The 12,056-nt window shown below is 36.8% G+C and overlaps 1 protein-coding gene and 1 long non-coding RNA gene across 2 annotated transcripts in view; one reads left to right on the top strand and one right to left on the bottom strand.

Annotated features, from left to right (window-relative positions):
* Positions 1–12,056, bottom strand: part of LOC141380488 (uncharacterized) — a 49,212-nt gene that overhangs the window by 17,737 nt on the left and 19,419 nt on the right. The gene's annotated exons all lie outside the window — the stretch shown is intronic.
* On the top strand, positions 217–11,148 carry dhrs3a (dehydrogenase/reductase (SDR family) member 3a). The gene is given in 6 exon segments (NM_001003477.1): positions 217–586; positions 5,019–5,162; positions 6,563–6,682; positions 8,699–8,937; positions 9,024–9,149; positions 10,536–11,148. Coding segments are annotated over 6 exon segments (909 nt in total). The 5' UTR covers positions 217–391; the 3' UTR covers positions 10,621–11,148.

The raw sequence follows: 12,056 nt of genomic DNA on the forward strand, positions 1-12,056 counted from the left end.
AATTATGAATAAATGTTTCACCAATTGTCTCTCAATTTACTAACGACACTTGCAAAAGTCCCGTCCCGCCTCTTGAAATAAAGCGCACGGAGACACGATGTTCTAAAACCATTCTCCTAAAGAGAGAGAGAGAGTGTGTGTGGTTGAGAGAGAGAGAGGGGGGGAGACGTCTTGTGTGACAGTTGTTCACTCGCAGATTTTGTAGGTAAGACACTTGGCACACTGATGGACCTCTGTTAGACTCTAAACTTCTAGGACGAGGAAAGCAGGACTCGTTTCCAGTTTCTCCAGCGTGCCTTATGACAACTGACAAGTTACACACACTCTCCCTACTCACGAGCTGCTTTATTCCTCAAACTCGATAGAAAGCCTGAACTGTCTGAAAACCATGATGGAGATGAAGGTGTTGGGCTGCGCGTTGCTTTTCCCCTTCCAGATTGTCTTCAGCATTTTGAAGGCGACCGTGCGCTTCTTCACGCGCCAGAAGCGCAGAGATCTGGGCACTGACGTGGTGCTCATCACTGGAGGTGGAAGAGGAATCGGCCGTCACCTGGCCAAAGAATTTGCCAAGCAAGGAGCGAGAAAGGTAAAGTTATACCTCGTGCATGAGTGGTGTTATATTATGCCATTCTTTACGATGTTTTGCCACTTGTAGTTTAGCTGTTGTGTCAATCACATTATAAATTAGCCCTTTGCTCACACTTGTAAGGAATTTGCCTGTTGAACGTGTTCATAAATATTTAATGCAGCAATTATTTCAAATGATCGCGTAAGTGTCAGTGCGCAGTGAGAGGTTTGGACTCGCGCAGCGCAACTTGTAATTTGGCGCCACTATAACGCGGATAGCTTGACATAACGTTTGTCTAACAAACGTTTATATAAGTGTGTGTGTTAAATTTGTAAAACTATAGGTGAATAATACACAACGAAGCTATTTGTCTTTTATTTAACTATGTTAGTTGAAAGCGCGTGCCTACCTGCTCTGACGAACGCGACTAGAGTTTGACGACAGGTGAAAATAAGCGCTTGTTTTAATATTCTGCACTGAAATGTTCACAAGTGCCGATACATTACGTGACAGTTCGCAAATATGAAAATTGTGATTGATCAAATATAAATCAGTGGCTAAATATAAATAAATAAATAAATTCAACACAAAATTAATACCCAAGGCTCCTAATGAGATCTTTTGAAACAATTAGTGTGTGAGAAACAGAACATTATTACTTTTAACTTTTATCAGCTCACGTATGAGTTTACCAGCACATGCTGAGGTTGCACTCAAGCGTTTTGGAGACCATTTGTGGATGCTGAGGATTTAAGGGAACAATGCAAATAATGGTCAGTTTTATGCACAGACCAATACTTTTCTTTGTAAGACATCCGTGTATCATCAAGAGCCATGAGTTTAATTTAGTTTGGCTGAATGTATTTTCTTTTTTTTTTTGACTCTCAAAATGCCAGTGACCATTGACTTGCATTTTATGAATCACTAAGGAGCAGTTTCAGCACCTGTTCTACTAATGAAAAAAGCCATATATCCTGGAAGGCCTAAGGGTGAATAGCCTACAAAAAACAGCAAATTGTTAGGGTAACTGTCCATTTAAGTGACAAACTGTGAGCTACACGGCATTATTAATGGGTTTATTGTTTCTGCATTACTAACAATTGTGTTTATCTGAATTATTCACATAGCAGTAAACACACCTTTTCAGCTATGTAAATACACTTTGAAACGGTCCAGTGTAGTCAACAGAAGGTACAGTGACCTGTCGCTGCCCTCATCTGAAGCCTTGAGCTCTGTTTCATATTCCTCCAGCACACAAACACAGGTGTTTCCTAAGCTTTTATGTCTTTACAAATGCCCAACAATGGGCCGCTGACAGGCAAGGCTGTTTTGTTGAACTCAAATCATGTGTGACTCTTTAACCTTCCAGGGAAGTTCATATACTTCCCTACTCTGAGTGAGGCATCCAGGATGAGCTGTCCGTGATATTTATTATGATTAAAACCAACTGATTTCAACTCATTATATCCGTCCTTCAAGAATGGAGTAAAAGCTTGGTAGCCTTGTCAGTGATAGCTGTTTTATTTTGACAGCGTGGCATGCGTGCGTGTGAGCGGGTGAATGTGCGCTCAGCGTGTGTAGGTGTGTGAATGGATCAATTGCAAGGGGGTGTAGTAGGCAGAGAAGCACCTTGCAGATTGGTTACCACAACCAAGTTCATTGGCAGGTCAGCCAGCTTTTGCGGAGTAGGCCTGATGATGTCATTTGTGTTATTGTGTGGGCTTCTTACTGCTTAATCCCAGAGGGAAAGAATCAAACAGAAAGCCAAAGGAGCCGAGGCTGCGGATAAAAGTCAAGTAGATGCAAGTTAAGCTCCTTGCTTGTCTATTGATTAATTATATATTGATATAACTTTTATTTCCCTATAAGGGGATTCCAATCATTCAGATCTCCTGAATGCATATAAATTTACCCAAAGTTCCCATTGCATATAAATATACATCTAACAAAAGTTTGGGATCAGTACAATTCTTTATGTTTTAAAGAGCTGATTCTGCTCACCAAGACTGCATTTTTTAATTTCACCAGCAAGGACCATGCCACACTTTGACCTAGATGTTATTGCAGGGATGTAGGGATGAAAGGAATGGTAAGGGAACAGTGGGATAAAGGTGAACGGACGTAAGGGATAAACAGTGAACAGGTAGGTAGGTTGATCGGGCATCCTATGATGATGCCCAAAGACTCAGTGGGGGTCCCGTTTCTGTAATATTTTGTGAGGGTGATTGTAGCCCCTAATTCAACCTAGGAGGGAAGAGAGGGTTATAAGGATTGTTAATGAGAAGCAAATTATTAAAAGGAGAGAGGGAGGGTTCGAGAGAACGAGAAGAACAGTGCAAGAGGGCTGGTCTGCCTTAAATAAGTTTTAGGATGTAGGTGATTGGTTAAGGAGGCAAAGTGAGTCGTGGTCCCACTGCTGAAACTCCATTAAAAGTACAGTAAAACTGTGAGATGTTACAATTTAAAACATCTTTTTTTTTTATTAAATGCATTTAAAAAATGTAATTTATTCACTGAACAAAATGATTCAAAGATAATTCCGTGAATTTACGATTTTTTTAAAGTTAAGTACTTGAAAACAGTTGGGCTGAATTTAAACAAATTAAGTTGCACATTACTAAAATAATTTGCTTGTTTAAATTCAACACATACAGTTGAAGTCAGAATTAATACCCCCTCCTGAATTATTAAACAGCTTGTTTATTTCTTTCCCCAATTTCTGTTTAACGCAGAGCAGATTTTTTCAACCCATTTATAAACATAATAGTTTAAATAACTCATCTTTAATAACTGATTTATTTTATCTTTGCCATGATGACAGTAAATAATAATTGACTAGATATTTTTCAAGATACTTCTATAGTTTCAAGCGACATTTAAAGGCGTAACTAGGTTAATTAGGAATGTTAGGGTAATTAGGCAAGTTATTGTATAATGATGGTTTGTTCTGTAGACTCTCAAGAAAAAAAATAGCTTAAAGGGGCTAATAATTTTGACCTTAAAATGGTGTTTTAAAAATTTATAACTGCTTTTATTCTAGCCAAAATAAAACAAATAAGACTTTTTCCAGAAGAAAACATATTATCAGACATCCAAGACATTATCAGACTTCAACTGTACAAATTGTTTGCAACAATTTTGCAGACACATTTTTTCAGTGTTCTTGTTATTCAAAACAGCATAATATAGTCTCCAGTGTGATTTAATTCTTTAGATATTATTCAATTATTATAATTCACTTTTTTTTGCTATTCTAATTAAAATAAATGCAGAATTGGTGAGCAGAACAGACTTAATTGCTGTAAGTGATCATGCATGAGGAGTAAAGTTGGGAAGGTGTACTGTAGGTGAATGGAGACTCGTGCTCCCAGCTGGGCTTTGGCCCAAGTCTGACCCCACTGGGCCTGCACTAATAAGGGGCCTTGGGCTGCCCCTGCCTATCTCCTGGTGGCTCTGTTGCTTGAACTTTTACTGATAATGGGACACTCACCATGTGCTGTTTGTGACATTGTTGGGACAGGAGGCTGGCAGTATCTCTTTCGGCACATGAGAAAGCATCCGTTGCATTGCTTATTTTTATATAGCCGATTTTAGGACTGCATTTAATAAAGCCAGTTTTAGCAATTATGAATTAAAATTAACACATTTCTTTTCATTCAGCCCAATCCATAGGCAAGGCTGAAGAATGATGTTTTATTGATATCAACAACAAAAAACTCCTTGACGGACTGTTTATTTATTCTTATTGCTATTATTTTGGATAATTTTTATTCATAGATTATTTTATTTTACTTTTTTTTATGGCATTACATTACATTGCTTTAGGCAAAAAAGCATTGATATAATATAATATAATATAATATAATATAATATAATATAATATAATATAATATAATATAATATAATAAATTATTAATTTTATTTAATCCATTCTTCAAAAACAATAATTGTTTTCCCACTACAGTGATTCAAATAGGTGGATAACATTCGGTCACAAAGCCCCAAAAAACAATCTGGACAGGTTTTGTGAGCTTCACCCCACACGAATGCTCTCCCCTGAGAGGCCTGGAGTACTGAAGGGTTCCTCCAAAGGTCAGAGCGAGTGACCGTTTTATGTGTGTATGTTTGTTTATGAGCTAGATTGAGATTGACAGGCTGGGGAGGAGACGAGCTCATCCTTGTGTTCATTACCTCTCGCTGACCTTGTGGAGTGATGGATCTAATAGACAGAGAGTGAACTGACCCTGTCCTCTATCACTCTCACTTGCTCTCCCTAAAGCTAACGATAAAGAAATACTCCTTACAGAACTCAACCTATACATCAGTGTGGAGCAATCCTGCGTAAAACATCACATAGCTGGAAATAGTTCCTCTACTCACACTCTTGTTGACTTGCAAATTGGACATTTGTTGTACATAAATCATGTGTTTGATCTGTTTGCTCTCTCAGGTGATTTTGTGGGGCCGCACAGAGAAATGTTTAAAAGAGACCTGTGAGGAAATCTCCATGACTGGAACTGAGTGCCATTATTTTGTATGTGATGTGGGCAACAGGGAGGAGGTTTACCAGCAAGCAAAAGTTCTCAGGGAAAAGGTAAGAATACTGCATCTTCAGGTATATAAATCAATGAATCTTTAGCTCATCTCATTTGTCATTTTATGTTTCACAGCCTTTTTGGCCACTAGGGGCAAAATTAGTTTTCCTTTAATCTCATAATGCTGAAGACCCTCTCCTTGCATGGCACAATAATATAATATAATATAATATAATATAATATAATATAATATAATATAATATAATATAATATAATATAATATAATATAATGTAATATAATATAATATAATATAATATAATATAATATAATATAATATAATATAATATAATTTAATATAATATAATATAATATAATATAATATAATATAAGCAGTGGCGCAGTAGGTAGTGCTGTCGCCTACTCAGGTAGGTTCAAGCCTCGGCTCAGTTGGCGTTTCTGTGTGGAGTTTGCAAGTTCTCCCTGTGTTCACGTGGGTTTCCTCTGGGTGCTCTGGTTTCCCCCACAGTCCAAAGACATGCTACAGGTGAATTGGGTAGGCTAAATTGTCCATAGTGTATGAGTGTGTAAGGGAATGTGTGTGTGCTGTAAGCACATCCGCTGCATAAAAACTTGCTGGATAAGTTGGTGGTTCATTCTACTGTGGCGACTAATAAAGGGACTAAGCCGACAAGAAAATGAATGAATGAATGAATAATATAATATAATATAATATAAATTGACTGCTGCTGTTGTTGTTATTATTATACTTCATTGTATTATATTTTATTTTAACATTTTATTTACATTATTATTTATATTTAAAATTTAAAATGTATATATTACACTTTAATATTATTTAATTTCTATAATTGCAATATCTAAGCGTAGCGCTGTCGCCTCAAAGCAAAAAGGTCACTGGGTTAAGCCCTGGCTGGGTCAGTTGGCATTTCTGTGTGGAGTTTGCATGTTCTCCCAGTGTTCACGTGGGTTTCCTCCAGGTGCTGCGGTTTCCCCCACAAGTCCAAAGACATGCTCTATAGGTGAATTGTGAAAGCTAAACTGTCCATAGTGTATGTGTGCATGTCCTGTTCCTGTAAGTTGGGGGTTGAGCTATGGGCTAATGACCCAAATCATAAAAATGAGATGTTAAGCAACGCCAACATGGTGCAGCTAAATATCAATTTCGATATAAATAGTCCTGGGAGTAAGTATTAATATTAAATTGTATTATTTTATGTATTTTTCCCCCGTTGATGTAATATCTATTATTGTTTCTTTAATTAAACAAGTGCTTTGTTATACTGTTTTATTTGAAATATTTTCATACATTGTTGTTATATATTATTTTCATCATTATTGTTACTAAATATTTTTGGACAATTTTAGGCTATTTTTTCAGCCTTGGTATCTATCTTGGTATACATTTTTTCCAAAGTAAAATCATTTAATTTTGCACAGGTCGGGGATGTCACCATTCTTGTAAATAATGCAGCTGTTGTCCATGGGAAAAGTCTAATGGAAAGTGACGATGATGCACTTTTGAAGACTCAGCACATAAACACCCTTGGACAGTTCTGGGTAAGAGACAAATCAATATTCTGACTTCCACACTGCTCTCATGGCTGTCAGTTTTTTTTTTTTTTTTACAGCGCAGCCGTACTACAGTAACCGCTCACTGAACCCAACATGAACTCCAGATACTCCTTTGTGTTTTGCAGAACATTTTTCAGTTACTTAACGTTAAGTCACTTGGCATGCTGTAATTCTTGGAAGCCTTCCTCATCGTTTTAGCATGTTTTTGCCAAGAGAGAAAAAGTAACACCGCATTCCTCACATAGAACAGTCAGAGACAAAAATACAAGAGAGACTCGCAAACAAAAGCAATGGAATGATCCGTAAAAAACAAGGAGAAAAGAATAAGTTAGAAAAACTGACTGCTCGGAAGATCTAGGATACGCAGTCATGCTATATAGGGCATATTCATAGTCAAAGAGAAAAAGAGCTGATCATCTGAGGTTTTAGCTGCAGTAGTAGCTCACGCTGAGTATTTCTGTAGTTTATTGTTGCTCTAATTTCAAACACATGCCGTTTTCGAATGCCAGATTGAAATAGTTTTTCAGAGAAGCCATTGTCAGACTTCAGATCACACACTGAATGCCAGAATTGTGCTGAATCATGCTAGCATTGTGTTAAAACATTAAGCAATGTTAAATCCTGCTACCAACCAAATACAACTTGTGAAATGTGTTAAATGAGACTATAATTGTGTTAAATTATAGTAAACCATGCAACCAAACTGTTACAACATGCTAACACTGTGTTAGCAATCTGCTAAAACATGCAAGAATTGTGTCAAATCCACATAGAAACATGCATGCAACTTAAAAATTGCTAAAATATGCTAGCATTGTGTTACACAGAGAAACCATCATCCAACTCGGTCAAGCACTGAATGCCACCATTGTGCTAAATCATACTAGCTTAGACAGCAGTTTTGAATCATGCTAGCTACCTGATCAAACCTGTCAACACTGATAAACCATAGTAGCAACCTGCGAAACAAAACATGCTAGGAATGTTTTAAATCATGCAAGATTATATGCTAGCAACCTGCTGAAACATGCAATAATTGTGTCAAATCCATTTAGAAACATGCACGCAACACAATATGATAGAATTGGTTTAAATGCCAGAAACATGCTGACAACAACTGTTAAAACATGCTAACATTGTGTCACACAATCCACTGAATGCCACCATTGTGCTAAATTATGCTAGCATCCTAAGAAAGTAGCAGTTTTGAATCTTGCTAGCTACCTGATTAAACCTGTCAATACTGATAAACCATAGCAGCAACCTGTGAAACATGCTAGGCATACTAAATCATCCAAGATTATATGCAAGCAAACTGTTAAAACATGCTAACATTGTGTTAGATCATGCAAGGTCTGCATGTACCTGATTGATTAAACATTGAATAACATTGTGTGAATATGCTAGCCTTGTGCTTAAAATTAGCAGTGTTAAGGATGCTATAATCTGATAAAACTAATCTTGTAAATCATGCTTACAACCTGAAAACAAATGTGTGAGCATTGTTAAATTATGCTAAAACATGCTAATACAAGCATTACTGAATTGTGCTCAAAACATTCTAGCATTGTGTTTCAGATCAAACACTGAATACCAACAATTTAATACATTTTCTAGCATTAAGCTAAAACATGACCTTTGTTAAACCTGTTAGCAATTTGATAAAATCTGTCAGCACAGTGCTAAATCACACTGACATTGTAAATTCTTAATATTAAATAAGTTCAAAAACCATCTAAATTTCAACCACATGGCTTCTCTGAAAGCCCATTTTAAACAGAGTTTTGTAGCCACCATCTGACTCCGATCAAACATCGAACGTAGGCTCATATTTCTACTAAAATATGCTTGTTGACTTTCACTGAAGGTAGCCTAGAGAATCTTAGACAATTAACACATTCTCGACCCTGAGGTTCTGAAGCTCTCATTGTTATTGTTGGATTTTCCAGAAGATGATAGAGGGAACCGAACAATGTGTAATTGTGTCTGTCTCCCCCACAGACCACGAAAGCATTTCTGCCTCGCATGCTGGAGCTGTGCAACGGCCACGTGGTGTGCATTAACTCCATTCTCTCCCTCTCCTCTATCCCTGGAGCCATCGACTATTGCACGTCCAAAGCCTCGTCTTATGCCTTCATGGAGAGCTTGACGTTGGGCCTGCTGGACTGTCCTGGAGTGGGATGCACTACAGTTCTTCCCTTCCATACAGACACAGAGATGTTCCAGGGCATGAGAGTGAGGTAATGAGCTGCTGCTGGTATCAATAACCATTAAGATCTAGACTGAATCTATCAATCAATCAATTATTTCCGAACTCATCTTTTAGGTTTCCTAAGCTGTTTCCTCCTCTGAATCCTGAGATGGTGGCAGAGCGCACTGTGGATGCAGTTAGGACCAACACTGCCTTCGTTGTCCTGCCATGGACCATGCACTTTCTTGTCATTCTTAAGAGGTGAGACCATCACTGTTTGTCATAAATTATTATTCATAAATGAGGAAATTATTATTCATCTTAGGAAAGGGGTCTCAAACTGCCGGCCTGCAGGCCATTTATGGGCCGCCCTTCTCCTCCCTCCGGCCCACAACTGACATTTAAAATATAATAAGATTTGGTCCGTCAAACCATATATTTTTGAATCATTATTATTGTTGTGCAGTCGTGTCTATCCACATGTGGTTTTGACCCGCCACCTGGTCGACATTTAATGTCCTGCATTCAGATAATACATTTTTTAATAGGTTATCCTCAAATGCATATTAAGATTTGCAGAAAAACTATAAGTAAAATTGTACTGCTGATTGAATTAAACTTGTTAAAGTAAATGTGAATATATACATACTTTCCCCCCTCTTTGTTGTAGTTTTATAACAAAAAAGAAAGATATTGAGAAGAACAATTGCCAGCAAAGTCACTAAAGTTGCTTTCTGCTGTTCTTACGCTATTGGGACAATACAACTGGTTAGTACAGAATATTAATTATTATGCCTATTACTTGTAGTATTTTCATAACAATTTAAACTACCACTTTAATATGTACAACAACAAAAAGCTAGAGTTTTGACCTCATATACTCTGTAGAAGAATGACTGAGTGTGTGTGTATAATGCTTGGCCATGCAAAAAACAACCACAGAAATCTTTCAACAGCTGATTTGTGACACGATAAACGTGCTGATTTGCAATATTACTGGTGACATGTAAAGCTTGAAATAAAAACCTCATGTCTGTTGTCCTAAAGATGCATCAATTATGTCAGGCTTCCACTTTTTTTCTTGTGCTTTAATGTTAAACTAGCCCTCTTATGAATTGTCAGTCACTGAAATGGCCCCCTGCTAAATTGAGTTTGAGACCCCAGTCTTAGGAGGACCATGTCCTAAATGTGCTGTTCCATGCTAGCAGTGTTAAATCATGCTAGAAATATGCTAATGTTTCAAATTATTCCATTTTGTGTTTGCAAATAACATGCCAACAACTTGTTAGAATAATGCTAGTAATACAAGAAATTACCTACCATTTTCTCAACCTTAAGCAGTTCCACATCTTTGAGTTTCTGTTTTTCTGAATCTGTTTGTTTTTCCTATTATGGAAGCCAATGATTACCAGTTTCCAAAATTTTTCAAAATATATATTTTGAACAGGAGAAAGAAACTCAAACAGGTTTTAAAGAAGTGGACGATGATCACAATGTCAGAATTAGATTTTTTTGGGGTGAACTGTTCCTTTAAAACCTTGTGAGAATAAATTTCCATATGCACAACTCTGTATATGTGACAAATGCAGTCAAACTCAGATTTCAGCAATAATAATTGGCTACAACTTTTTGTTTATTTCCTCTCAGCCTTCTGCCCCAGTCTGCTCTGGAAGAGATCCATAAGTTTTCAGGAAGCTACACCTGTATGAACACATTTAAAGGACGGACTTAATCTCAGGAGCTGCTTGACTGTTGATTTTTAATTCAAAGCAAGTACTACGTCCAGGAACATCACTCTGTTTTACTGTGGACACAAAAAGATGAATATGAAACAGTCATTGGGATGAGCGAATCGAGATGGCTTGTTGTCCCAAGAACTGTTATGTCTGCAAGTCTTACATGGATGAATTTGGATTTGATTGCCCTATACTGGACTGCACAAAGACATGTAGAAGAAAATGTTTCTCAAATACTGTGATAACAGGGAGCACAGACTGTTGAAAGGAAAATGTTTTTTTAGAAAGCTCTGAACTTTTCATAAGGGCCCCTAAAAGGCTGCTCTTAGATTTTATAGTTTTTCACAGATTAAAAAAAAAACATTTGTAGCACAGGTCAATGCAATTTGACTTTTCAACTGTATACAGCAAATATATATATATATATTTAAAAAAAGTTACTGATATAGATGTAAAAATGCCCATTGTTTTTCAGTCAAAATGTTTTGCATTATTCTAAAATAAAATAAAACTTGTCCACTTTTGTAAAGATTGGAAATGTATTTTCTTGCTTCTTTAAGAACATTTTGCATGAGTGCAGCAATATGGTATTTTTGGCCAATAACTATTGATAAATATCGATAACGGAGAACTCTTTGTATATGGAAACTGATAACTAGGATATACCTGTAGGGTGATAAATACACATTGTGCCAAGATTTGTTTCTAAGCCTGATTACAAAAACTAAATAAAAAAGATGGATAAATTATTGCAGAAAATTGGCTAAAAACGCCTACAGTAGATGTTTCTCAGAATTAATTAAAAACTGCAATTCTAAAGATTATTTCCTCTTGTGGTAATTAAATTGGTGGAAATCATCCATAATTTATGAGCAGATTAATTATTATTAATAATTAAATAATTTAAAATAATTATTTTTAATTGGGCAATAATGTTAACATAAAAAATAAGCATTTATTGACCAATAACGATACAGCCTCTGACACATTGTGCAACACTAACATTTTGCAATATATTTTTGTTTAAACAACAATACATTTTCTTAAACTACTGTTTACTACAATATACTTGGCCAAAAACAATTTATCTATATTTTTTGCCATATGGGACATTCATTCATTCATTTTCTTGTCCGCTTAGTCCCTTTATTAATCCGGGGTCGCCACAACGGAATGAACCGCCAACTTATCCAGCAAGTTTTTACGCAGCGGATGCCCTTCCAGCCGCAACCCATCTCTGGGAAACATCCACACACACACTCATACACTACGGACAATTTAGTCTACCCAATTCACCTGTACCGCATGTCTTTGGACTGTGGGGAAAACCGGAACACCCGGAGGAAACCCACGCGAAGGCAGGGAGAACATGCAAACTCCACACAGAAACGCCAACTGAGCCGAGGTTCGAACCAGCAACCCAGCGACCTTC

This window comes from Danio rerio, chromosome 23 (assembly GCF_049306965.1).
Source record: "Danio rerio strain Tuebingen ecotype United States chromosome 23, GRCz12tu, whole genome shotgun sequence".
Lineage (NCBI taxonomy): Eukaryota > Metazoa > Chordata > Actinopteri > Cypriniformes > Danionidae > Danio > Danio rerio.